The sequence below is a fragment of the Rhinoderma darwinii genome, chromosome 13 (assembly GCF_050947455.1).
Source record: "Rhinoderma darwinii isolate aRhiDar2 chromosome 13, aRhiDar2.hap1, whole genome shotgun sequence".
Lineage (NCBI taxonomy): Eukaryota > Metazoa > Chordata > Amphibia > Anura > Rhinodermatidae > Rhinoderma > Rhinoderma darwinii.
In genome coordinates this window covers 54,454,690-54,482,507 of record NC_134699.1, presented here as the reverse complement: position 1 = coordinate 54,482,507, position 27,818 = coordinate 54,454,690, and the positions used below count along the sequence as shown (strand labels likewise).

The following is a 27,818-nucleotide window of genomic DNA, read 5'->3' as shown; positions in this document are numbered from 1 at the left end:
TCTGTACGTCTGTTTACTTGGTGCCTGCTTGGATAATGGACTCTGGAAAATAACATCTTAGATAATGGATTGTGCTCTCTATATTTAGACTAGTACGTCACGCCTAGTGCTAAACTATGAGATGCTTTACTACTGAAATCCCCTAAATTACAGTCATTGCCTTTATATAATGGACTTTTTATATTGTAATTCCCAAATGTCATCAATATTCTGTATGTGACCATCAATGAATAGACACCTCCATATCATGCACTTAGTTACTACTAGAAATAAGCACTATATTTACAATTCCATACCTCCCAATTTTCAAGTATCGCAAAGAGGGACAACTGATGTGTTGGCGTAGCGCAGAATTGTTTTCCCCTGTTAAGCCACGCCTCTAACCCCACCCATACACACCCGGTTCAGCCCACACATGCTCCCATAGTGCCTCTCTACACTATAATGCCCTCATAGAACCCACACACAGTATAATGCCCCTATAGCTGCCCCCACACAGTATAACACCCATAGTGCCTCCCACACAGCATAATGGCAAATAGCTGCTCCCAAAAAGTATAATGCCCCATATCTGCCTCATACAATATAATGCCCACACAGATGCCTCATACAGTATAATGCCGCCTTAGCTGTCCCCATACAGTATAATGCCGCCTTAGCTGTCCCCATACAGTATAATGCCGCCTTAGCTGTCCCCATACAGTATAATGCCGCCTTAGCTGTCCCCATACAGTATAATGCCGCCTTAGCTGTCCCCATACAGTATAATGCTGCCTTAGCTGCCCCCATACAGTATAATGCCCCCTTAGCTGTCCACATATAGTATTATGCCCCCTTAGCTTCCACCATTCAGTATAATGCCCCCTTAGCTGCCCCATACAGTATAATTCCACCATACAGTATAATGCCCCCTTAGCTGCCCCATTTAGTATTATGCCCCCTTAGCTTCCACCATTCAGTCTTATGCCCCCTTAGCTTCCACCATTCAGTATAATGCCCCCTTAGCTGCCCCATACAGTATAATGCCCCCTTAGCTGCCCCCATACAGTATAATGCCCTATGGTGCCTAATAAAGAAATTCAAACAAATATTTACATATTTTTTTTTACTGTGAAACAAAACAATAATGAATACAAAAAAATAGGACGTTAATGTGCATAAGTATTCACCCCTTGAAAGTTAATACTTTTTAAAGCAAATGTTTGCTGCAATTACAGATACAAGTCTCTTGGGGTTTGTCTCTATTAGTTTAGCACATCTAGACATTGCAATTTTTGCCCATTCTTCCAGGAAAAACCGCTCCTAATCCTACAAGTTAGATGGCTTGCGTCATGTACAGCGTCTTCATGTCACAGATTCTCAGGTCTGGGCTTTGACTCGGTCATTCCAGGACATTTCAATGTTTGACCTTTAACCCCTCCAGTGTAGATTTAGCAGTGTGTTTAGGCTCATCATCCTGCTGCAATGTGAACCTCCAACCCAGTCTCCGTGGCAGGCTGAAACAAGTTTTCCTCAAGAGTTGCCTTGGATTTACTGCCATCCATCTTTCCTTCAATCCTGACCAGTTTTCCAGTCCGTGCCGATGAAAACCTTCCCGATAGAAGATGCTGCCGCCACCATGCTTCACTGGGAATGGTGTTCTTGGGGTGATGGGAAGTGTTGGGTTTGTGCCACACATACGCATTTTCCATGATGGCCAAAAAGTTTAGTTTTTGTCTTTTCTGACTGGAGAACTTTCGTCCATGTGTTTGGGGAATGTGTCACATGTTTGGCGAATTCAAAACCTGTTTTCCTTTTAAGCAATGGCTTTTTCTGGCCCCTCTTCCATAAAGCCCCACACTATGGAGTGTACGGCTTATAGTGGTCCTATGGACAGATACTTTCATCTCAGCTATGGACATTTGGAACTCTGTCAGTGTTAATTTTGGTGTCTTTCTTGACTCTCGGATTAATGCCCTCCTTGCCCGATCTGTGAGTTTTAGTGGGCGTCTTCTTATGTCAGGTTTGTAGTTGTGTTCTATTCTTTTCATTATGTTATACTGGATTTAGTGGCGCTCTATGGAATGTTCAAAGTTTGGAATATTTATTTTATAGCCCGACCCTGATCTATACTTCTCCACAACTTTGTATCTGACCAGTTTGGAGATTCCTTGGTCTTCATGATGCTTAGTGGTGTTGGGGTCTTTCAGAACTTTCAGACATCATGTGACCTATTGATTCAACTATTTATGTGACTTCTAAAGTTAACTGGTTTGACCAGACATTATTTGAGGGTTTTGTAGGAAATATCACAACTTTTCAGTTTTTAGTTAATTTTTATCTTTTTTTGAACAAGGTATTTTTTGTTCCATTAAACTCTTAACAATTTGGACTATTTTTCAGGTCCGTTACATAAAATCAAATGTAAAATAAATTTTTAAGTCCAGGTTGTAATGCAATAAAACAGGAAAAACAACGAGGGTGAATACTTTCGCAAAGGAACTTTTAGATAAAGGACCTTCTGTACCTACAGACCATCTGCTAATACCACTGTTTTGTGCCCATCACCATGCAGTGCATGGAACGGGTTTCTTCTTCGTTGTATTGTGTGCTCTCTATGAGGAAACCATATATCTGCTTAATGTGGCTAAGTTGAAGCCGTCTCTTTCTCTCATAGAGGAATGATGTAATTGATCTACATATAAAACCCAGAACCTTCATGAAACTCGTAGCCTTGGTGTATGTGAATTTTAATTCTTTCCTTTCTCTACAGGTTCATGAACCACAGAGCCCCGGCAAACAGCCGCTATAAACCGACCTGCTATGAACATGCTGCCAACTGCTACACACATGCAGTAAGTTGATGCTGTAGTTAACATGTGGGAAACTTGTAAAAAAAAATATTACATAACAAAAAACAAAAATTTGTCCCACAAAATGTATTTCCACCCACAAAATTTTTAGGTATTGCTTCGAAATATCATTACTATCTGGGTCTATAATTCTATTTAAGAAAGTGCTAAACTCGGTCTGCTCCTAATTTGTTGGAGTCTTCACCCTTGGGACTCTAGGACACTATGAAAATATGGTTTCATTAAATATTGTTTTTACACGGGCCAATGATCGGGCAAACGAGCGTTCATGAGAATTCCCGATCATTCCCCTGTGTAAACCGCAACCATCAGCCTATGAACGAGCAAACGCTGGATCATCGGCTGATCGTATAGTTTATGCAGTCAAAAATATTATCGTTATCGGCAGCACATCTCTTTGTAAACCAGGAGATGCGCTGCCGATATGATGAAACTGCATGGGGACGAGCGATTGTAGTAACGATCACTCTTCCCCATGCATTTCTGATTATAGCCCCTTGTGAAAGGAGCAAATGTGCACCGATCAACGGGCTGTCTCATTAATCGGTGCTCGTTTTTATGGCCAAAATTGGCTGGTGTAAAAGGACCCTCAGTCTGCAGTCATCTGTTTCACCATAATAACTATTGTGAATACATTGCAATTGCTTGAGGGGACATAGACAATTAGGCAGATGTCTTAAAGGGGCTCGAGATTAGAAAAACATGCCTACGTACTTCAAGAAGCAGCACCTCCCTTGTTGTGTCTGTATCTTCTACATCTTGGCAGAGAGGCACTTCAGTAGCGAAGGACGTATCTGACACGTCCTTGCTACAAATCAATGTAGCTCAGGATAGATCGCGACTGGAGCAGCAATCTTGGTCTTGTTTTCAAGCCAAGAGTCTTCTAGCCTGAGGTAGAGGAGACTGAAGTGAAAGTTACATAGGCTGAAGTGGGAGCTGCACGTCTATGTGAAGGAGCAGATAGACAGCCAGCCGGTGACATAATGACAGCATGCACGGTCAGGTGGACGATCTTTAAAGGGGTTTTCCGGAACCAGTAAATCCTCTTCAGCCTAACTAAACATGTACTACCAAATGTATTTTCAATGTACTTGTGTTTCATCAGATGTTCGTAGCGGTATATTTCTTCTATGGTCACGTGACGCCTCGCTAACCCAAAATCCGAACTTCCTGCTCAGCCACGTACGTGCTGTAACTTCTGCTTATCAGAATGTATGGTTAAGTCATAAACAGTGACTGTATTCACTGCTAAGGGGTGTTGCAATCTACTCTTACGCCGCCATCCGATTCCGAGATAGATGGAGAGTTTTTGGGAGAATCGCTTGGAATCATGGGATTTGTAGGGTTTATTCAGAACAGGAAACGGACGTTCACAACAACAGAGCGAGGTATACAAACTGCATTATACACGCATATAATGAAGGGAATGAGCCGTAAAAAAAAAAAGGTGGGGAACATAGTCTGAACATAGGTAACAGATATTAAGGTACATAAAATGACAAAAACTATTTTGGAAAACCCCTTTAATCCTCCTCTGGTCCCTATATGGCTTTGGATGACCCCTGGGCTGGGATAACATGTACTTTTGTTCATGCTATTACCCCTTTCTCTGAGACCATATCTTCTATCTGATTGTCAAATATAGGTAGTAGATTTTTTTTTTTTTCCCAAGGAGAACCTCTCTGCACCTAATTAAGCCATTTAAAGACTCCATAACCCGGACGTTTACGAGTGTTCGGATTGTGGCATCAAGTAAGTCTCGCCAAACGCTCATTCAAAACAAAAACATCAATAAAATTGATCAATTTGACCTTTCTTTTACTATCTCTAAACGACCTTTAGCTTAAAATTCCCTAACCACGAGCGATACCCGTTACACGCTACTGTCCTAGCGATATTCATTATCACTGAAAAAGAATGTCTACATGTATGACCGAAGGAACAGTTTCTGGCAGTCCGAAATTACAATTTCACCCACTGAAGGTCACCATTAAAGCTCATATTTAACTTGCTCAACAACAACAAAAATTGGTATTCGTTTAGGTTCAGGAATTCACGATTATTGATTAGAATTCGAGTTCATATAAGGGGATAGAAAATGATACACACGTATATTCCCCAATTTAATTTTCATGCAAAAATCGGTCGGCACATTTGTGTTTTTGGCATTTTCTTAAGCACATGCAACAGTGAACGTAGATGTGGGATATGTATGAGCTCATCATATCGAATGTTTTTGCGTAGTACATCTTGTTTGCATAAGGGGTCAGCGTTTTTGTTTTTTTACGTGAAGGTAGTTGTACAGTAATCTAAATATAAGTTAAGTTACATTTTTATACACAACATGCGGTCAGATTTTTAGCTACAACCCTGAATTTTGACGCATTTTTTTTACAAAAAAGTTGCATGAAGGTGTCTGTGTCTATAAAGTGCTGGGTGGGATTTTGAGATGTGCTAGGTGTCTACTTTTAGAAAATATATACGTATGAGATTCTAGTATGAATTTCATAATTCAGGTTTTATGTGTGCATGTTAAGGGTGAGTTCACACACCGTGTAAATACTGCAGCATAATACAGTAGCAGCAGAGTGGATGAGAGTTGAACAAATCTCATCCACACGCTGCGTAAATAATGAGCGGGGAAAAAAAACGCTCAGTGCGTTTTTTTAAATCCAATGCATGTCAATTGAATTTGTGTAATCGCTGCTTTTTTGGTGTGGGTTTTCACCATTGAATTCAATAGGGAGGTAAAACCCCTAACAAATAGCGGATGTTGCAATTTTTTGCGGTGGGAAAACTGATTTTGCCGCAAAAATCGCAATTCAGAAGGAAATACCCAGAATTCTGTGCTTCTTCGTCCAGGCCGGCCTCCTGGGATGACGTTTAATCCCATGTGACCGCTGCAGCCAATCACAGGCTGCAACCGTCACATGGGATGAAACGTCATCCCATTATGCCGAGCTGAAGGACGGCAGAGGGACGCATCACCATGGCTATGTAAGTATAATTTTTTTTTTTACGTGCAGTTTTCCGCTGCGGGCAATTCGGTTGAAAAACTGCACCACAATTTGGTGCATTTTTTTGGGCCGAAATTTCCTGCGGCGCCCAGGGTGGATACTTTTACGCAGAGTTTCCGCCCTGTGCGAATATATCCTAGAGGAGTAGAATAAATTGTCTCGGCTACCAGAGGTACAATATATCCAGAAACCCCTGGAAGCAGAGGGGTTAAATGAGGATAACCATCCATAACAGGCACATCCCATGGGCAAGAGTACCGCTGAGAAAACCGTCATGTTTTTCTCATTTCATGCAACCTCTTTAAGGTTTATGGCTTCAGATAAACTCACTAGGATTTATTACCTACAGGGATTCATGGCTTGGTCAGTGTCAATGGTTGCTAGCAAAAACGCATTTCGCCCACAAACCTGTATTTTATAGATTTTTTTTTAATACGTTCTTCATGAAGTACATGACATGTTTTAGTAGTTGCTCACAAAAATTAAGTATTTTCAGAAACCTTGTAAAGTTAAGAGTTTCAAACGCTTTTCCGCGACCATTGCAGAACTTTATTGCTGAAGATGTGGCCCATGGCCAACCTAGACCTTAGAGGAAATAATAAATGTGCTTGTTTATATCTTCGTACTAGTGCGTCCTTTTCACTAGACTGTTTCTCACGCATTTCTGTGTGAAGGGTGATGGTGTGGTTGAATGACTGCAGGTTTCACCAACTTAAAGAGATGGTGCAGTGAGAGATACTAGGGTTATGTTCACACAGGGAGGATACGCTGCGTAAAAGCACGCAGCATATCCGCCCTGGTTGCCGCAGGGAGTTCCAGCCGAAAAAACGCACCAAATTGTTGTGCAGTTCTTCGGACAAAATGTGAAAAACTGCACATAAAAAAAAAATAAAGTTTGATACTTACCAGTAGCCATGGTGACGCGTCTCTCTGCTGTCCTGCAGCCCGACCTCCTGGGATGACGTTCCATCCCATGTGACCGCTGCAGCCTGTGATTGGCTGCAGTGGTGACACTACATGAAACGTCATATCAGGAGGCCGGGCTGGACGAAGAAGCACAGAATTCTGGGTAAGTTTAAGAGGCTTTTTTTCTGAGCTGTAATTTTTGCGGCGGAACCGCAGCTTTTCCTCTGCAAAAGTCACAACATTTATTGCGGCTTTTACCGCCCCATTGAATCCTACGGGAAAAACCTGCAACAAAAAAGCAGCGATTCCACAAATTCAATTGTAATGCTGCAGATTAAAAAACCGCACCGCAGATCAATTTCTGAGCGTTTTTTCCACTTCTAATTTACGCAGCGTACGGATGAAATTTGTTCAAATCTCATTTACTCTGCTGCTACTGTATTATGCTGCGGATTTTCCGCAACAAAATTAGTTGCCGAAAACCTGTAGTATTTAAGCTACATTTGAACCCGGCCTTAGGCGGCAAACTTCTTCTTTTTTTTTTTTGTTGACTTTTATAGTGTTTTGAGAAAAATCCACAGCACTCCAGAATATATAGATGCAAATGAAATATGTTTTTTGGCGATATCAAAGACATAATTTACTAATAGATTAACGGTATATTGCAATACTCAAAATAATTATTGCTGGACGTCTTGGCCCTCCTGGGCCTTGGTCACCCATATCCTAGAGGCCGTGGTTATGCAGGAGGATGACCCCAGCCTGGAGCTCATGTGATGTCTGCTACACATCATGTGATGTCTGCTACACATCATGTGATGTCTGCTACACATCATGTGTTACATGGCAGATGTCACATGAACTCCAGGCTCGTTCCTCCTGCATAACCACCGCCTCTGCGATACGGGTGACCAATAGGGCCGAAACGTCCATTAATTAAAATTATTTTGAAAATTGCTATATACCATTTATCTATTACTAAATAATGTGTCTTGTATTGCAATGAAATTATTTTATTTACATCTATATATTCTGGAGTGCTGTGGATTTTTCTTGAGTGATTTGCGAATTTTCATATCTTTCCAATGGGCGCCACCTAGTGACCGGAGTGCTGAACTCACCACTGCTATCGATTTTATATAGTGCCAGTATATTTGTCATCACTCTTTCGTTGCCCCCAATGGGGCTCAAAATTAATATTCCCTATCTCAAGCATATATATATATTAGGGCCAATTTCATAAGAACTCTATCAATCCACTCTGCCGACCAAACCTCTTGATCATGTGGCTAAGCTGTGTTGAGCAAAAATGTTACACCTTTCAACGACCCTTCGTTATACCCTTAATTAAAGTGATGCGCCTATTTGGAGCCACTTTAGGGGGTTGACAGCCTCTCTCTCCAGCCTGATCCGATACCGGATGTGGAGAGACGCCGCTGCAGGCCGGGCGACATAAATGATGAGGTAACCGTCCGATGCCCTGCAAATAGTCGGCACGGGCCCTATTCTAATTAATAGGACACGTGCACAATACTTGCTGCCCGTCGTATTGTTGCCTCGGCAACTGTCCTACCCGGCGTCTATCCATTCCCAATGGGTTTGAGAGAGGGGCTGGACATCCCCTTTAAATGATATATTTGTGAATAATACCATCAAAGCTTAATTGGTTTTCTGAGAACCCCAAAAAATGGAGGAAATGGCATAAAAGAACCTTCATTTCGTCAAAACGACAGAACCCCTGCACAACTGAGACAAACTGAAACCGTTGGCACCGCATCCGTCACCATTGAAATCAATGGTGATGGAAACGGAAACCTAAAATTTCCGTTTGTTTCAGTCAGGGCTCCAATCTGACGGAAAGCTACGATGGAACGTCAGAATAGAGCCCTGACGGATATGTGAACGAAGCATAAGTTGCATATGGACTAGTCGACCAGTAGCCCATGATTGACTATTGGGCAACGCCTGACTATGACAAAAAGAGGTCTGGGACAAGTGACGGTGCCGTTCCTCAAGCGTCCACTCACCAGTTTGGTGTCCAATATTTCATCAATCTGTTATTTCTAAGACTTAAAAATCTTTTAACTATTAACCCTGACAATGCTGCTTTCCCGACCATTTCATACAGTGTTGTTGTGTTTCATATGGATTAAAAGCAGGGTAATAAATCTAAAGTGTGGTCATACCACGGCCAGCTGGAACATTTCGTAATTGCGTCGAGCATTTCCAGTCCTCGCTATTATTGCTAAAAGGTTCCTTCTCCTTGTAAATAATTAAACTTGCACGCACCATTTCGTTCATTTCTTGTAAGCAATTGGGATACGAGTTTGTTTGCAGCCCATATACAACACTTCAATATGCTGAAGGAAAATTCCAGTCCTCGAATAATATTTTATTAAGGGCTCTGTACACCTTTTGTGTGGGTTTTTTTTTGTCTGTTTTTTTTTTTTTTTTTTTAAATATAAATGTGTATCTGTCTTTGGTGCAACTTGCTAATTACTTTTTATTAACATCTTCCCGCCGCAGCCATTTTTCGGATTTTTATTTTCGTTTTATTTCTCCCCATGTTCCAAAAGCCATAATTTTTCATTTTTCCATCAATATTGCATATGAGGGTTTGTTTTTTTGCGGGACGAGTTGTAGATTTTCACAGCACCGTTTATTGTACCATATAATGTAGTGGGAAACCGGGAAAAAAATATTTGTGCCGTGGAATAGGAAAAAACAGCAATTCCTCAATCTTTTGGGTGGTTTTGTTTTTACGGCATTCACCGTGTTGGTAAGCGCTTGGTCCACATGGACCACAACCCCTGTATCATCACCAGCCCCTCCCAGTAATTTATCCACCGGTTCAACCACATGGCAAACCTTGGCACCACAAAGGCTGCAAACTATTCGGTTGAGGTGGTCTTGGCGGCAAATTATTCTATCCTTCTTGGCTATGGAATCCCCGATGACCACGAACTGTCTTGCCTTACCTGAATTACCATATCCTGGCTACTAGCTGGGTTTTTTTTTTTTTTTTCAGCAAAACAGTACGAAAGAACTATAGCAAAGTTGCATCATTTTTCAAGTTTAGATGCATTGGGACAATAAAAAAAATTCTGGTTACAAAGGCGGACGTACTCTTTAAAGAAAAGCTTTCCTGCGCACCTTCTTGTTTTAGTCCACAGGGTAAGTGCCAGGTGAACTTCGATTTATCCTGCGCACCTTCTTGTTTTAGTCCACAGGGAAGGTGCGGTGAACTTGGATTCCCCTTCCGGTTGTTATCATAAGGATATGACAGCTATAAGAATAGTATCCAATAAAACATTATATTAGGAAATCTCTTTTTATAAAATTATATATATATATAAATTGTTGGCCATGTCTGGCTATATCTATAGTCTTGTGCATTTGCCGGGCCACAGACTAAAATAATAGTGTTAGGAGTACTTAATCCTATAGATTTGACTAAACTGATAATTAAACGGTCACGTTTGACCATCGACAAATGCTGTATATCAACCCAAAAAAGAAATCTATAATGTGCAAGCATCAGCCCTACCAGAGCAAACAGATGAAAGATCAGCTCTTATCTGATGTGACAGCAAGAGGTTCATGAAGAGGACACGTGCTCCAGATCGAGCCAGACATCCAGATAGAGGATAACGCAGTCAGACATATTAAATAATATGGCATTGGTAAACGACCATCATTTTCTTCCGTTAGAATGAATTTCACAAAAATTTATCGACTAATATGTTAACTTTTGGAAGCTCTGGATACCGCAGACCAGCACTGTCCTCCACCCATGGAAATATGGCACATTAGGAGATTATCAGATTTGAAAGAGATTAATTAAATGCTTCTACAGATCAATAATCCCTCTGTTTTGAGTGATTGAATTGGTTTTCCGGTTTTATGTCCAACATTGAAAGCTGAATCCCTGTATAGTTAACAGACGTGCAGTTTTCTAATATAATCTGTATATCACTTTCTTGCTTTTTTCAAGATCTCTATAAATAAATTAAATTCTTGTTTGCATCCAGAGGCTTAAAACCAGTATAGATCTTTTCCTGCTATGAGGTGGATACAATTAAAGGGGTTATGTGGGTATCAAAAATTATTGAATAAAAATTCTTTAAGGAGGACCTGTCGCCTCTCATGACATGTCTATTTTAGTGAATACTGGTGTTCCCCATGAAATAACAATTCTGGAACATGTTTTCTTAGAACTCTGCGTTGTGCCGTTCCCCTGTTATTCCTTCTAGAAATGTATTTAGAGTGTTACCATTCTTCTTGTCAAGGGGGCGTGTCCCTACAGTCTCACTCTGTCAGCACTGATTGGACAGTGTCGGTCTTAGGGACACACCCCCAACTGGTAACACCCAGTTGACAATTTATTCATAAATTGTCAGGAGAGATAACAGAGGAACGGTACAATGTAGAGTTTTAAGAAAATATGCTCCAGAATTGTAGTTTCATGGGGAATTATTTATTAAAACAGTCCTGTCCGGAGCTGTGAAAGGTCCTTTTTAAGTCATTTGGGTTTACAAGTGCATACAGGTCAATATGATTACGGCAATATGAAATTTATGTCGGTTTTTGTATGTTTTACTACTTTTACAAGGAAAAAATGGGCTGATCGTTGCCCTGGGAATGCTTGTTTGCCCAATAATTGGCTCGTGTAAAAGGGCCTTTTCTCATGGACGTTGTCTCATTGCTGTCGATTAGCACCCACTACTTGAAATTTTTGGGGACATGGGGAATTTAAGGATAAACCACCTGGAAATCTAACTGGAAATAAAGGGCAATTGGCTTCTACAGACCATTTAAAAGGGTTGTCTAGAATTAAAAAATAGGGCCTGCTTTTGTTTAAGAAACAGAGCCTCACTTGTCCGTGGGCTATGCCCTCTTTAGCAGCTCTGTACCATCAAAGTTAAAGGTGCTGAGCTGCATTAACAGACACAGCCTTTGGACAACGGGGGCGCTGTTTTCTGGGGGGGGGGGGCAGACTTATTTTCAACCCCTTTAAAGTGCAGATTCCAATAAACGAAACTGCTCTACTTTCCTACTTTTAGGGCTTCTGGCCAATAAATGGCCTACCTGTGCCAAACGCTCACCATATCTCTCTGTATCACCCTGTAGTCCAGATCGCTCAGGCTCCATGACATGCCAGTGTTGCCTAATCCCTTTTCAAACCGATTGCAGTAAATCCTGACCGATTCTGTGACTTATTATGGGGGGCATCAGATTTGTGTGAAGTAGACCGCAGGCAGGATATCCTACAGTGGAAAGGACTAGGTCTGTATAGGTTTTCACCCTCTGGATGTCGTTTTACTGGCCGCAAGCAGAGATATTGAAATTTAAAATTTTTTTGTATACACAATGATGGTTTGTATGTTTTTTGTTTTCTCATAAAAAGTCATAAAATCCCTATTCCCCTTTCTTATCTGGAGTCTATTCATTATCGTGTCTGTCTATTTATTTTCCAGTTCCTCATCGTCCCTTCTATTGTGGGAAGTGCTTTATTACACCGCATGTCAGATGACCGATGGGAGAAGATAACCGCCTGGATTTATGGAATAGGCTTGAGTGCCCTTTTTATAGTGTCCACGGTATTTCACATAGTCACCTGGAAGAAAAGTCATCTTAGGTATGTACTGCACCTGGATGTGAAGAGTCAATCATTGTCAGCCTATGGGATGACTTCTCTTGAGATACCACAGCCACACATATTTGCTTAAAGGGACACTCCGGCCAAAATCAAAACTTTACGATTTGTACCATTATGATATTCCATGTGTCCTATTATTTTTATTGCTGCCGCTCTCTCTATATATCAGACCGGGATGGTTGCTTAGCAGCAGTGTGAATCCAGCTCGGTGACTACTTTCTCTACTTTGGTCTATGGAGATCTGTGTCATGCATCACAGGCTTCAGCAGTTCCTGTACCACACTAGTATTACACAGGGGGGGCAGAAACTTCTATCATCAGCTACCACTAAGGGTATGTTCACACGGCAGCGTCCGTAACGGCTGAAATTACGGGGCTGTTTTCAGGAGAAAACAGCCCCGTCATTTCAGCCGTAACTGCATGTGCAGGCGCTTGAACGCCGCATCCATTACGGACGTAACTGGAGCTGTTTTTCCATGGAGTCCATGGAAAATGGCTCCATTTACGTCTGAAGAAGTGACATGACACTTCTTTGGCGCGGGCGTCTATTTACGCGCCGTCTTTTGACAGCGACGCGTAAATATACGCCTCGTGTGAACGGACAAACGTCAGCCCATTGCTTTCAATGGGCAGATGTTTGTCAACGCTTTCAAGCCGTATTGTCGGACGTAATTCCAGGCGTAAAATGCCCGAATTACGTCCGTAAATAAGCCGTGTGAACATACTCTAATACTTACACAGGTTCCTGTCACACAGGTATAATGTAGAAGAATATAGCGCAGCCTCCCTGTCTGTATACTTATGGTTTCTCAGCTTAAGGAGAATATAGTGAGAATGATAATCAGTGTCCCCCAGCATGCAGAAATTGTATGGTCTTTAGCTGGTCATGTGATGCAGTGCTGAAGCATCATGGGATTGATAGCAAAGCAGAGAAGAAGAGAAAGCTGGGGAAATCTAAGAATCAGTTAAGTCTAAGGCAGCAGTTCAAAAAGTAAGTACAGTATACATAAAAGAAGTGTAGAGTGGTATACAGTCAGGTGGGGAATGCATACATTGAAAGTTGAGCCCTTGACAGGCAAAACCCTTGATAGGCTGCAATTCAGATCACAACCACTAAGTGGCCACACATAGACATCTCGTGACAGAGTATCGTGAAATCATGTTTTTTTTCAAAGCTGGTCATCTCACGCCACACATCCCAGGAAATATGGTAAGATTAGAGAAAAGGTTAGGAAGAATACATCTATAGATCTCTAAAGCCATGGCATATACATGCTGTCATTTTGCTATTGCTCTTGTAAGCTGGTTTAGCATAGACCACAACAGTGCAGCTCACCACATCTCCTGATCTTGTGAATGATCTCCCTGGAGCAGTGTCACCAAGCAGAACAATATTTGGCAACTTTCCCAGACTTATTGCATTATTTATCTAACGGCAGATCAGTTACAGGACTGTCCAGATAAGCTTTCCTTTGTTGTTTCTAGGACTGTAGAGCACTGTTTCCACATGTGTGACAGAATGGTCATCTACTTTTTCATTGCGGCATCCTATGCACCATGGTGGGTATTAAAGGTTACATTTTGTGTATGTTCGCGTCTCAGCATGCCACCTCCGTTCAACTTTTTCCCTTTGATTTACTCAATATTATTGAAATTTTCTATTGTTCGATTTTAATCTGTATTAATCCCCTTACATATTAAAATCTTGATGGACCTTCTTTCACTTTTTAACCTTAACAATAAAATCATACCTCCCAACTTTCAAGTATTGCAAAGAGGGACGACCGTTGCGGCACGTTTCCCAGTTAAGCCACACCTCCGTTTAGCCCACAAAGTATCATGCACCCATAGTGCCTCTCCACACATTATGACCCCATAGTTGCACTCCACATAGTATAATGCCCCTGTAGTTACCCCCCACACACAGTATAATATCCCATAGCCCCCCACACAGTATTATACTCCCATAGTGCCTCCCCACCGTATAATGCCCCATTGAACCCCCGCACAGTAAAACGCACCCATAGCTGCCCCCCACACAGTAAAATGCCAAATAGCTGCCCCCACACTGTATAATGTCCCCACAGATGCATCTATACAGTATATTGCCCCTTAGCAGGTGCCCCCATAGTGCCTAATAAAAATAATAATAAAGAAATACTTATCAAGCCACGTTTCCACGACAAGTGGAGTAGATCCCTCTGATCTGTGCTGAGTAGCTCGGTGCAGACAGGCGCGATGATGTCACTGCATCGCACATGTTTGTGCCGAGCCGCTTCAGCATTAGATTAAACTATCTGTATCATAGCCGGGAAATGCCACTGGCCGTCCCCGGGACAGCGGAGCACTACCCAGAATCTGGGACTGTCCAACTGAATCCAGGACGGTTGGGAGGTATGATAAAATGGTATTTTATGCTACCATGGACCAATCACTTTAACAATATTTTAATGTTGAGTGAACACCACAATATTCCTCAGTAAATTAAAGGAACAGTAAACTGATACACTTTGTTAATTCTAGTGCAAGGCCAGAGTGGGAGGTCCATGACTCTCTTGAATCCCTGTGTTATTCACCTTCCTCTCTGGCCTTGCACTAGGCATAACATAATGGTAACATTTTAGGGTTAGTTCACACAGGGTTTTTTGTAGGAAGAAAAAAATTTGCCTCAAAATTCTGTCAGGAATTTAACGCTTTTGTGTTTTTTGCCCACAGCCATTAATTCTAATGCAAGGACCGCGGGCAAAAACACTACAAATAACGCTCAAACTCGCGCCGCAGCTCTTTTCTGCCTCCCATTGATTTCAATGAGAGGTCAGGCGGAAAACGTGGGAAGAAAGAACATGCCACTTTTTTTTTCCACGAGCGACCAAAAGCCTCTTGGGGAAATCAATGGGGGGAAATGTGGACAATTTTTTGTTGCTGATTCCGACACGGTTTCCACGTCAAAATCGGCGCCAAAATACTCAGTGTGAACTTGGCCCTACCTTGGAGTGTTCTAATAAATGTATCATGTACTATATTTGTGTTTTTGCTGTTAGAAATGATACAGTATGACGCCTAGAAGCCAGAAACTGGAAAGTTTGAGATTGTATAGGTTTACAGGTTATCAACCCTCACTATTCGCCAACAGCCACCCGTGCATCCCTTGCCACTTGAGGGCCATTCCTTCAGTCAATATAAACAAAGCATGGCATGTGCCTTTACTAATTTAAATTGGCGCTTTGTCGTGCTGTGTTTTTCATAAGCATTATGGTGCTCATGCCACAAACCGCTGATCAGAATTGGCCTATCGATCCCTACTATGCCATCAGAGAATTAACAACCGTAGATTCACATGAGAAATGTATGCCCACGAGGGAATTTAGAACTATATACACCAGGGAATTGAGAACTTTCTCAACCCTAACCCACTGGGTGAATGGGCATATCCAATATGACATCAGTGCATTCAACCAAGGTCAAAGGGATTCGGAACCATTTTCCTATATTTAACAAGGCACTTTTGGGGTAGTATTTTCCACAAGGTCATCCAAAAATGTTTGATACATTTTAAAAGAAACTAGAGACTTCCCACTGGGCCAGCATCAGATGTATAAACTATGTAAAAAGGACAATACTGTTCTTCATATTTAAGGGGTTGTCCACTACTGAACAACTGATGACCTCCACCGGATAGGTCATCAGTATGTCATCGGAGCGGGTCCGACACCCGGACCCCACACTGTTAAGCCGCTCCGGCTGCCTCCGGGCATCGGATGTTATGGCCCATTATGCGATGTATGGAACCGGAAGCAGTTGGCTCCGTACAGAGCATAGCGGCCATACTGCAGCTTTGCTCCTATTCACTTGAATACTGCAGTACTGCAGCTCGGCCACTATTCAGTGGCTGGAGACAACTGCTTCCGGCATGTACGTCCGGTGCTCGGAGGCAGCCGGAGCGGCTTAACGGTGCGCGGTCCGTGTGTCTGACCCCCACAGATCATGTACTGATGCCCTCTTCGGTGGATAGGTCATCAGTTGTCCAGTAGTGGACAACCCCTTTAAGGTGAACCGACAAATTATTTTCTTATTACAGGCAGGTAGCCCATGCATAACTAAAGTAATATTTCCATAATATCATTTTTATTGGCTTTTGTTTTCATTAACATACAATTATTCTATCATTTAATCATAGGCATTAGTTTCAGAATTGATAGATTTTGAACCAATAACATTTTCCTCGTGTATTAAGGTTAAATCTACGTGAACTGGGACCCCTGGCCTCTCACATGAGGTGGTTCATCTGGTTGATGGCTGCCGGTGGAACCATTTATGTGTTTCTGTACCATGAAAAGTAAGTTGTTGCTTTCCTTTTGTGCATGACATTTTTTTTATGTCTTCTTTATAGAGTAGTAATTGGTGTTCCCTTAGATCATTATTACCAAGGGCGACATCTGCATGGAGTTTGTATGTTCTCCCTATGTTTTAGTGGGTTTCCTCGCAGTATTCCACTTTCATCCCAAGCTCCAAAAATAAGTTATAGGAAAAGTAGACCAAAAAAGGACCTCCTGAAAGGGGTTTTCTACTTTCAGCTATCTTCTGTGATGTAATAGAGTCTGAAGATAACATGAATGGGAGTCAGAACAGAGAAACATCCTAAATCCTCCATCGCTGGTAGAAAGTTTCTATATCTGAATTTTACTCTTAATGTCTATGTACATACTTTGAACGCTATTTTACAGTTTATATATAATCTACAAAAAAAGTTGAGTAACTTTGTAAACACATTACGTTACTTATCTTATACTGATCCTGAGCCTGTATTATAGTCCACAGTATATTCTGCAGTTCTGTTGGTTGTTATTGGAAACAGTCGACAAGCTTGTTGTCAGACACACCCCTTACAGCTTAGTTTAGCTCATAAAATACAGAAGAACAATTAGTTTTACCTATATCAGATGACTATACAGGACCTGGTATTTAGACTACGCTTTCCAGAATACAAATCACCAAATATGTTCCCTTAAACAAACCTCAGCTGCTGCAGAACCTCTTTTTGAAGACTAGGGGGAAGACTCCTGACCACAATTGATTGATCTGAAAGGAGAAAGTCTGCAGCATCTCTTTTTAAAAAAAATTATGATTTGCTTTTCAAAAGAGGGGGCGCACTACATGTCAATCTGTGTGATTAGCACAGAAAAGACTAAAAATTATTAGGCGTATACAGCCCCTATGCAAACCTATGTGCACCATGTTATTGAAGACTCTGTGCAGTAGTTAGACTTCAAACAAACCGGTGTGTACTCTGGTTTATGTATTCTTCTTGCTAACCAGAGCACTATAGAGGCGCCTGTGGTCAGAGCAAATTGTTCCCCCCTTAAGGTTGTTGTGATTGTCCTATGGGGTTACTGTTATGGGGATGCACTTGCTGTCACTGTTGGGCTGAGTTCACATGGGGCGGATATGCTGCGTAAATGCACGCAGCGTATCCGCACGCAGCGTATCCGCCCTGTGCGCCACATGGAATTCCGCGTGAAAACCTGCACCAAACTGTGGTGCAGTTTTTCGGCCGGAATGTCTGCTGCGGAAAACTGCAGCACTTCATCCCAGGAGATCGATGCAGCCTGTGTTTGGATGCAGCGGCGGTCACATGGGATGAAGCATAATTTCAGGAGGCTGGACCTCTGACGTCTTCCAGGCCGGCCTCCTGGGATGAGGTTTCATCCCATGGGACCGCCGCTACAGCCTGTGATTGGCTGCAGTGGTCATCTGGGATGAAACGTCATCCCAGGAGGCCGGCCTGGAGGAAGAAACACAGACTCCTGGGTAAATATAAGATTATTTTTTTTCTCAGAGTTGCGTTTTTTTCCGGCTAAATCAATACGAACCCGTCGCAAAAAAACGCAACAACTCCTATTTTTTGCGTGTTTTACTTGGAAAACCCGCAACAAATAAGCAGTGTTTACGCAAATACTATTGACATGCTGCGGAATAAATTAAAATTACTGAGCATTTTTCCCGCTTCGTATTTACACAGCGTGTGGAGATTTGTTTTATCTCATCCACTTTCCTGCTACTGTATTTGCTGCAGATTTTTCGCAACTGATTCCGTTGCGGAAAATCCGCAGTATTTACGCAACGTGTGAACTGAACCTAAGAGTATATTCACACACAAAACGAAAAACAGCCATAAAATACGGCGCTGTTTTCAAGGGAAAACCGCCTCTGATTTTCAGTCGTTTTTAAAACCACAAACATTTTTTGCAGCCGTTTTTCTATTGACACAATGAAAAACCGCTCCCAAAACGACTCAAGAAGTGACATGCACTTCTTTTTACGGGGCGTTTTTTTACGCACTGTTTTTTGCTTTAATTATGTTGGAATTTTTTTAATTGGCAATTTACCGCAATTTATTGTCACTGTGCAGTCTTTTCCTTGGCACTTGTGAGAATATCCCAAAGAGTTTGGACACACTCTGAAAAAAAGATTAGCCAACCCTGGGCTAGAGCATTAATACTTCATGGGGAATGCCCACTGAGCTCAAAGCTTGAAGCTACACAAGCAGGCATGTCCGAGAATGGTATTCAATATTAGAAAAGCCGATCTCTACCAAGAGTATAGTGCAGCTAAAACCCCTCCAGGTACATACACATCTAAAAACCACTTTCCATGACAAAGGTGCCCATACCCTTTTTGAAGTACACATGATTCCTAATTGAATAAATAGGTCCTGAACTGTACCTTTTTTCCAGATATCTGTTGCTGTGGACTTGTTTGTGAATTTTCTCCCATGATTACACGTTATTTGTAATGTTTTTTTTAAATCCATTTTGGCATTTTATTTTTGCATCTGAACCATTAAGAATGTATTTCATTCTTCTAGGTATAAGATTGTTGAATTGCTCTTCTACCTAGCAATGGGATTTTCTCCAGCTTTCGTAGTGACATCAATGGTAAGAATTTCTATGTTCATGTGAAATCTTGTTTTCTTTTCCAAAATAAAGAAAAAAAGCAAAAAATTACACCACCTGCAGTGGCTAGATAAAAATACAATTCCCAAATGCCATATATACCTGAATCATTGCATTTTTACATTTCTTGTGCAGGATAGTTGCTCTTTTGCATATTGTTGTTTTTAGTGCCATTATATTTAGAATATTTTCACATAAGACAAACTCTTCGAGGATTTTTCAAAAAGTTTGCAGCAGAAATCCGATTCTGAAGCTCGGATTTCTGCTACGAATATACAGCAGGGCTTTTCATTGCAGAATCCGCGTCAATAATGAATTTTAAAATCCGCAGTCTGTTCATAATTCCACTTTTTGCCTTTTTTTTTTTTTTTTTTAATGGAGAATGTGAATGGGGTTGCAAAAACTCCATTCATTTGCATTGGATGCAGATTGATAAGGATTTAGTCGCGGAATCCAATGCCTGAGGGTAGGAACACACAGGCCAGATACACTGCGTCAAGCTGTGGTGCGTTTTTTTCGGGCGTAAATTCCGCTGTGTAAATTATCGGACATACTTACCCTCTCCCTCCTCTGACGTCCGCTCCGGCCTCCCTGGATGACGTTGCAGTCACATGGCCTGCAACGCCATCCAGGGAGGATGGACTGGACAAGAACCAGGGAACTCTGGGTAAGTATAACTTTATTTTTATTTTTTTACTTGCGATTTTTTTGCAAATATCGCAACACACACCATTTTGCTGCCGGTTTAAGCACCCCATTGAATACAATGGGAAAACCCGCAACAGAAGAGCTTCGATTCCCGGAGCATTAATTGACATGTTGCGGTTGAAGAAACCGCACTGCAGGTCAATTTATGTGCGGGTTTTTTGGCAGCATTTTTCCGCAGTGTGTTGATGAGATTCGTTAAAATCTCACCCACTCTGCTGCTACTGTAATACGCTGCAAATTTTCCCCAATTAATCTGTTGCGGAAAATCTGCAGTGTTCACGCCATGTGTGTTCCTACCCTTAAACTCTATCAAATCTTTAACATGTGAATACGTCCGACGGGCTAATTTGCACAGAAAAAAGAACATAGCGGGGATACAGATCACAAAGATGGCCGTGTAAAGGGTCTGTATTACCAGAAATAATGAATTAGATGTTTTTTTAGGAACAAAAAAAACATGAACATAAATTTTCAATCATTGACTTGTAATAGTTTTGTTTGTTTTTTACCAAATTGAAACCATTTTCGTTGAAGTTTTACGAGGGTTAGAAAATGCAAAGTGAGAGCTATTTCACGCATGTGGGAAAAGGAAAAAAACAAAAACCTTGAATCACGAGTTACATATTTGTCATTCCAGTCCACAGAAGTGATAATGTGTTTTATTCATTGGATGAATGCCTCCTTTCTCATTTTACGTGATCAGAGCATGGGGTAACAATACTGATCCTACTTAACACTTGGGTGGTGTCTGGATGACCCACATACAGAATTATCTAAATTCTAGTCTGTGTCACATAATAATTTGGACTTTCTAGAGAAAGAGAAAAATTTAACATGAATTTATCCATATTGATATTCTAGTGGAGCTACATGGGGGGACCGTACAATACGTAATACAGTTGAAAAGGGTTTTCGGCTCCCTAAAACAACCAAAAACAATTATAATGTACATTCACTTCAAACTATATATATATATATATATATATATATATATATATATATATATATTAGGAAGGTAATATAGCTTGTTTGTAGATTCATATGTGCTCCAGCTATTCGGCACCGTATAACTATCTTTTAAAGTGAGCGTCCACATATAGGCAACGTTTTTTAAAGGGTTTTTCCTATGTAAACAAGTGTTAGCATGTCGCTAAGATATCCCGTCACTTCTTGATCATGGGGTTCAAAGTAATAGGTCCTCCACTGGTCCCTAAAATGAAATGCCACCTCTTAATTTTTCTCTGCACAGTGCTGCTCCCAACCGTGCACTGTGCAGGTACCCCTTCATTCCGGTCATCAGTGGGGTCCCTGCGGTCGATTAGCACGTGATGGCACATGGGGAAACCACTGTATTTTTGCCAGACAGTCCTCCAGTCTTGAAACTACATTCTATTTAATTTATTAAAAATAATATATTTTTGATTTTAATGCCTTGTGTTTCTTCGGTGCCTTATTGACCTAATGATGGGGCAAGTGTATAACTGTATACAGTGCATTTGGAAAGTTTTCAGACCCTTTCACTTTTTTCATTTTGTTATGTTGAATTTTTTTTATTTTAGCACAAAGCCTCAAGTTTTTTCCCATTATTCTGCACTCAATACCCCATAATGACAAAGTGAAAACAGAATTTTTGAAATTTTTGCTAATTTATTAAAATTGGAAAACCTCTAATTTGCACATAACCAAAAGTGAAAAAATGTAAAGGGTCTGAAGATTTTCCGAATGCATTGTAACTCGGGAATTGTTCGGACCAGTGCATCTGTAATAAACAGCACTCCTTAGAGCTCAATTGATCCCCAATGGAAGTACTGTTGTACTTTGCTTACCCAGTGGGTAGCGATACAGGGACACTAGTCTGATTCAGAAGCCTCAATCGGGTCAGAGAAGGGAAGAGCAAGCTTTGAAGTGTCGTCGCAAAATAGACCGAACTTTTTAAAATAAAGTTCCCAATTTGCCTATACAATGGCTCTCAAGGTTTTTTTTGTAGGTAGTGCCAATTTAAAGTGTCTTCTTAACTTATTCGAGAGTTGGTTTTTGGTAATATTGGTTTTCACATTTTTATTTTGGTAATTGATAACACATCCCCTTCCTTTTCAGAACAATACCGAGGGCTTACAAGAACTTGCCTGGGGAGGGCTGATCTACTGCATGGGTGTGGTGTTCTTCAAGAGTGATGGAATCATCCCTTTTGCACATGCCATCTGGCATCTTTTTGTGGCACTTGCAGCTGCTGTGCATTATTATGCCATTTGGAAATACCTTTACAAAAGTTCGCTTCAGATCTGATTCGGCAGAATGAGGCCGATTAAACGAAACACTATCAGTATTACTTGACTTGGCAAAGAATGTATGATAAGGCGAAGGAGGTATTGTATTCTACAAAAAAATGCACTGAAGTATTCAGTTCTCCACAACTTACTGTGAATAAGATGTGAATCTTAACAGTTAATATCGAGGCCCATTCCTCAACCAACTTTTTGCCCCTGGCGTCCTGGTCGAAGGCTTTTCTGCTCGCCCCAGCCACAAAAGTGCTCAGCAGCCAGCTCTTAGTCCATCAAGCCGGGTCCTGGAACTGGCTCATCTAATGTTTACAACGCGGAAAATTCTTTTTCTATTAACGGTTTGATGATACTTTTTAAACACAGATTTATTTCCTTACGAGTTGAATTCAAACATTTCAAGACTTAAAATGCCAATAGGTGAAATAAATGAGGGTATTTTCATTCCTCCATTTCTACGAGCACTTACAAAAATGAAAACTCGATCTATACATTCCAATAGCTAAGCTTCATTCGCTGGTAAAAACGGAAGACTGTTATGTTTGTTGTATGTGAAGCAGTAGTCAAGATGGAAGCTGTCTTTGATATTCCTAAATCGTGCACTGTTTGCACCTTCTGCGACATCCAAGTGAGCTAGATGGGTTCAGCAGTGTTTGGGCTACATGCACACGTTGCGTTTATCTGTGGATTTCTGCATCAAATTCTGCAAGTAATTCCGCAGGTAAAATCCACATGTAATGTTGCGGTTTTTAGGTCCGGCTTTTACATTGTGTGCGGAAACATTTGCTGATTTTGGAGCATTTTTTTTCTTACAAAATTGTCAGATACATTTTCGAGATGGAAACGCAAGATAAATTGACGTGCTGTGGATTTTAAAATCTGGAAGAATTCTGCAACGTGTAGATGAGATTACTTGAAATCTCATTTACTTTGCTGGTACTGCTTTACCCTGCGGATTAGTCGCGGGAAAGTTCACCCGGCAAATCCGCACATAATACGCATCGTGCTCATGCGGCCTTTAAAGCTGGCACACGCAAGTGTTCTTAGTATTGAGGGCTTTGCCTACTTCTGAAATCCATAGTGACACGCCAGGACATAAAATAAACTTAAAATAATATACTGAAAGTAAGGGCAGGGTTAAGGGCTACAATCCAGGCTGGAGGTGGGTCACATCACCTAAATTATTGTTGTATCATTCCATTATGATTCTTCCCATTTGCTCCATTTGAATGGAGAAAGTCATAGAGCTGATCCAAATCCATTTCCGTTATATTAGGGTGAGACTGTTCCATCTGTCCAGTTACCCCAAAATTGTAGTAAATTCCAACTTTGGCTATATCTGGTGTTGAGGTCACTTTGTGAGACTGTTCTCCTACAGAAGCAGTTGTCATTCTTAGCTACATAAAGCCGAAAGATTGTTTTCTGCCCTATATTTAAATACACTAGCCAGAGTGGCCTGTGAACTCAGCACCCGGGTATATGTCCCGCTAGCCCCTCTCCTAGCTACGACCCTAGCACTTCTGGAGTCTTCCTGCTCTAAATGCCTCGGAAAATATATTTTTGCAAAAGTACTTACCACCCAACATTCAATATGCCAAGCAAGGTTTAGGCTATTTAAGGATGTACCATACTGAAATGCAGGCAAGGCACTTACAATAAATTAACCCTTGAATCGCTTATTGAATGTTTGGGTTAACCATGTCTCTTTGTTAATTACTGGAGTACTATTCTAATAACCACTGCACTGAACAGTATTAAGATAGAGGAGGCAAGTGATAATGGCACGAAGAAATATGTAAGAAATATAGTATTTGTACTTATCATGGTGTTGTACCTGAGTATTGTAATGACCAATTTGTTGCTAAAATGTATCTAGCATTATACTCTTTACCCATGGGAGCTTAAAGGGGTTGTCCACTACTGGACAACTGATGACCTATCCACCGGATAGGTCATCAGTATATCAGTGCAAGTCAGAAACCCCGCACCGATCAGCTGCCTGCGAGCATCGGATGTCATTGTACAGTATGCAATGTACGGAGCCGGAAGCAGTGGCGTAAGATCCGATAAGTTTATTACAAAATTTGTTGCATCTTTGGCTATTTGTGCGCCAGAAACGGAAATCTACGCCAGCTACAAGCTAGATTTCTACTGTAATTTACGCCAGTTTCTGGCGTAAATTATAGTAAATGTTGCAGCTCACTGCTCTCCCTGAGCCCAGCCAATTTTTTAAAATTTTTTTTAAAGTGGCGGGAAAAATACGAAAAGTTGATTTACGTTTTCGCGCTGAAAGCTGGTTTTTGCCAAACTGACTTTTCTATAGAAGAAATCTGGTGTGGAGTGTAAAAATGAGTTGTCCGGGATCACCAAAAAAAACAGGCTAAGGGAGGAAATGCCATCAAATAATAAAAGAAGCATAATTTACATGTTAAATCCAGCGTTGCTCCGGCACGCCACTCCGGTGCCCCTTGCCAGTCGCTGTTTACTATGCTGCAGCGATGACGTCAAGTTGACACATCCACTGCTGAAGCCAGTAATCGGCTGCAGCAGTCACGTGTGTCGACGTGACGTCATTGATACAGCTCAGTAAACCGCACCGGAGTGGCGACGCTGGAGCGACTGGGAGATTTAACCATTAAATTATTTGTTTTTTTTAATCTATGCCATTTCCCACCCTTGGCCCTATTTTTGGCAATCCCAGGCAACTCCTTTAATAAATTCCCTCCATGGTGTATCTGTGTTTGCCTGCAATCTTACCTTAGGAGCAACTAATTTATATCCGAATCTTTCAAAGCAACAATGCTACTTTACATACATATAGACTTAAGTCCAATCTCTATCATTTCAAGACCCCTAACCATTGTAATTTCCATCTTCTTTGTGGATCTTAATGCATTTTTTAAAGTGTCTTATATTAAGATAAATATCTAATTTACCTTTTGTTATTTTGTTTTCACATGGTTGTAATAAAAATGTTGCCTTTTCTGAAATCTATGTTCCCTTTAGTCGTAGCTTTATTTCTTTCGAGTGGATTTATAAAACCTTGAACATGTACGCTGAGATATTCTACAAAACCACTCGAGACGATTCTAACAGCGAGCCTCTTAAAACTATGTGAGAAGACCTTGTTGAACCTTAGAAACTTTGTGGGTATTTTTTCTTGTCTTTAGTACTGTTTTCTGCGAACTGGTAATTTAATAAATATATTTACTGTTATATACTGCTTTGATGTGAAATCATGGGTAGAGTTGACCTACACCAAATATCTGTGTCCAAGCTGCTTGCGAGTAATTGGATATTTCTATGATCTGACATGTCAAAAAGTTTCTGTGCTGTCACATAAGCCTATAAAAACAGGGACCACATCTGAAAGAAGATCTTAATACTCTGGAAAAAAAATTCCCATTTCCCCCCCCCCCCCCCCCCCACCCCACCCCCACAGTTTGCAATGTAGTCATGTGTTTGGCTGTATTTCATAGGTAGCCATTCCGGTCTGCCGCTCGGTCAAGTGATCTTCAGTCTGGCTCCCTGTATTCTACAGCATCTACTGTAGAAACTTGGTTAGGCTCTCATAGACTTGCATTAAGAGACTGCTGTAGGGACCGGTAGTCAGACGCTGTAGGATATAGGGAGTCTGAACATCAAGGCACGGAACGGAGTAGCTACTCATAACACAGCACCAGCTAAGCCGATACACATGACTACATTGCAGTACATCACATTTGCAAATGGATGGGTGAAAAAAGCTGGAATGCTTACCCCATAAAGTGGAGCATCTGTAAAGTCAGCTGTTCCAGTAACCGGTAGAATAAAAATAAATCATGTAAAAAAAAAAATTGACGCCAACTGTATAAACCACAATCAGATACTATATGTCCATACCTAGCAGGTGGTGGGACAACTTAGCTCCTAGAAGTGTAGAATCGTCTGATGTTCTTCAGTGTGCAGTATAATTTACAACAAGAAGCATTGGTTAAAGGGGTTGTCCGGTGGATTTAAAAAAAAAAAAAAAAACCTGAAATCATTTTATAAAATGTTTTCCAAGCTCTTTTAAGTTGAGTTATGTAAAGAAAAATCTTTTTTTTTTCCTCAAACCTCGTGGACCTCTCAGCCCTCCTTTATGAGAAGCTCGCACATTTCCGGTTACGGGGTAATGCTTTCGCTTGCCGCACACCTCTCTAAACTATGTTTCCCGACATCCCATTTCTGCCTCAGTTCCTCTCTAATCTCCATGGTATCCTGTCAACAGGATTGTACGTAAGACACTCCTATCCCACCCTCCTGCACTCTTCCTAGCCTTCCCCTAACTACACCGCTGATACCAGCCCCCTGAACCCCTTGTCTTAAAGGGGATCAGGGGGCTGACTTTCAGATAGACTAGGAACCGTGTTACCATTCCAGTTGTCAAAGAGGCGCGTCCTTACACAGTCTTTGTCAGCACGGATTGGACATTGTCAGTCTGTGTAGAGACACACGCCCAACTGGTAACACCCAGTTATCAGTGTATTCATATATTTCTAGGAGGAATAACCGAGGCACAACATAGAGATCTAAGAAAACATGTTCCAGAATTGTTGCTTTATCGGGATTCCAAGTATTTACTAAAACAGACATATCAGGATAGGTGACAGATCCTCTTTAACATTATTTACAGTATTCCTATTATTGCCAAAATTTGACACAATTGTAATGGATTTATGAAGTATTTGCCTAATTATCAATTATACACATTGAAAATAAACACAATTAGCAATGCCTACAGTCCTCCTCCTTTTTTGAGGATCTTAAAAAAAAAAAAAAAAATGTAGGCTTCCATGCTGTACATGAACTATTCACATAGAGATAATTGACCGCTTGTGCCACACTGGTGATGGAAGGAGTAAATGTTCGAACAGAGGATGGCGCAAAAGGTTTCATCCATGCATCTCTCAAAACCATTTCTTATACTGGTAGTACAAGTACATCAGTCATATCCACATGAGCATTGATCACCATCTGTACAACTGGAGTCTGGAACAGAGAGCAGAATAAACTAAAAGCTTCAACATGTGGAAGCCCTTCTCATGAAGTGGGCAAGTTAACTGCATCACAACTGTCCATGTTTCCCGTTGCCATTAGCTTATGTAGTCACTGGGCAATTTTGATATTTACCCCATCAAATCTTACCTGATTGAATTAATTTATTTTGAGGACCATACTGTTGTCTGCCACGTTTTCTTAACAAAATGTCCATCTAGCTTGATCGTTTAGTATGGAGACGAATGATCGTTCCTACGATCGATCATCCCAATAATGCATATGCATTATGTCGGTAGCACATCTCCCTGTTTGCACAGGGAGGTGTGCTTCCGACTAGTGATTATTTTTTTAGCTGTAGTACAGATATGATCAACCGATGAACGGTCGTTTCCCAGGTCATCGGCTGATCGTTGCCCTACCCTGGA

The 27,818-nt window shown here is 41.1% G+C and overlaps 1 protein-coding gene across 2 annotated transcripts in view; it reads left to right on the top strand.

The window, feature by feature from the left end:
* The window catches only part of MMD (monocyte to macrophage differentiation associated), a 40,595-nt gene extending 15,005 nt beyond the window's left edge, over positions 1–25,590 (top strand). For both annotated transcript variants that reach the window (XM_075846286.1, XM_075846287.1), the window contains exons 2-7: positions 2,753–2,834; positions 12,253–12,413; positions 13,920–13,994; positions 16,669–16,770; positions 19,300–19,369; positions 22,193–25,590. In XM_075846286.1, the coding sequence (XP_075702401.1) occupies positions 2,753–2,834; positions 12,253–12,413; positions 13,920–13,994; positions 16,669–16,770; positions 19,300–19,369; positions 22,193–22,381 (679 nt within the window). In that variant the 3' untranslated portion in view covers positions 22,382–25,590. The remainder of the gene's footprint in view (positions 1–2,752; positions 2,835–12,252; positions 12,414–13,919; positions 13,995–16,668; positions 16,771–19,299; positions 19,370–22,192) is intronic.
* The last annotated feature ends 2,228 nt before the right edge of the window (positions 25,591–27,818 follow it).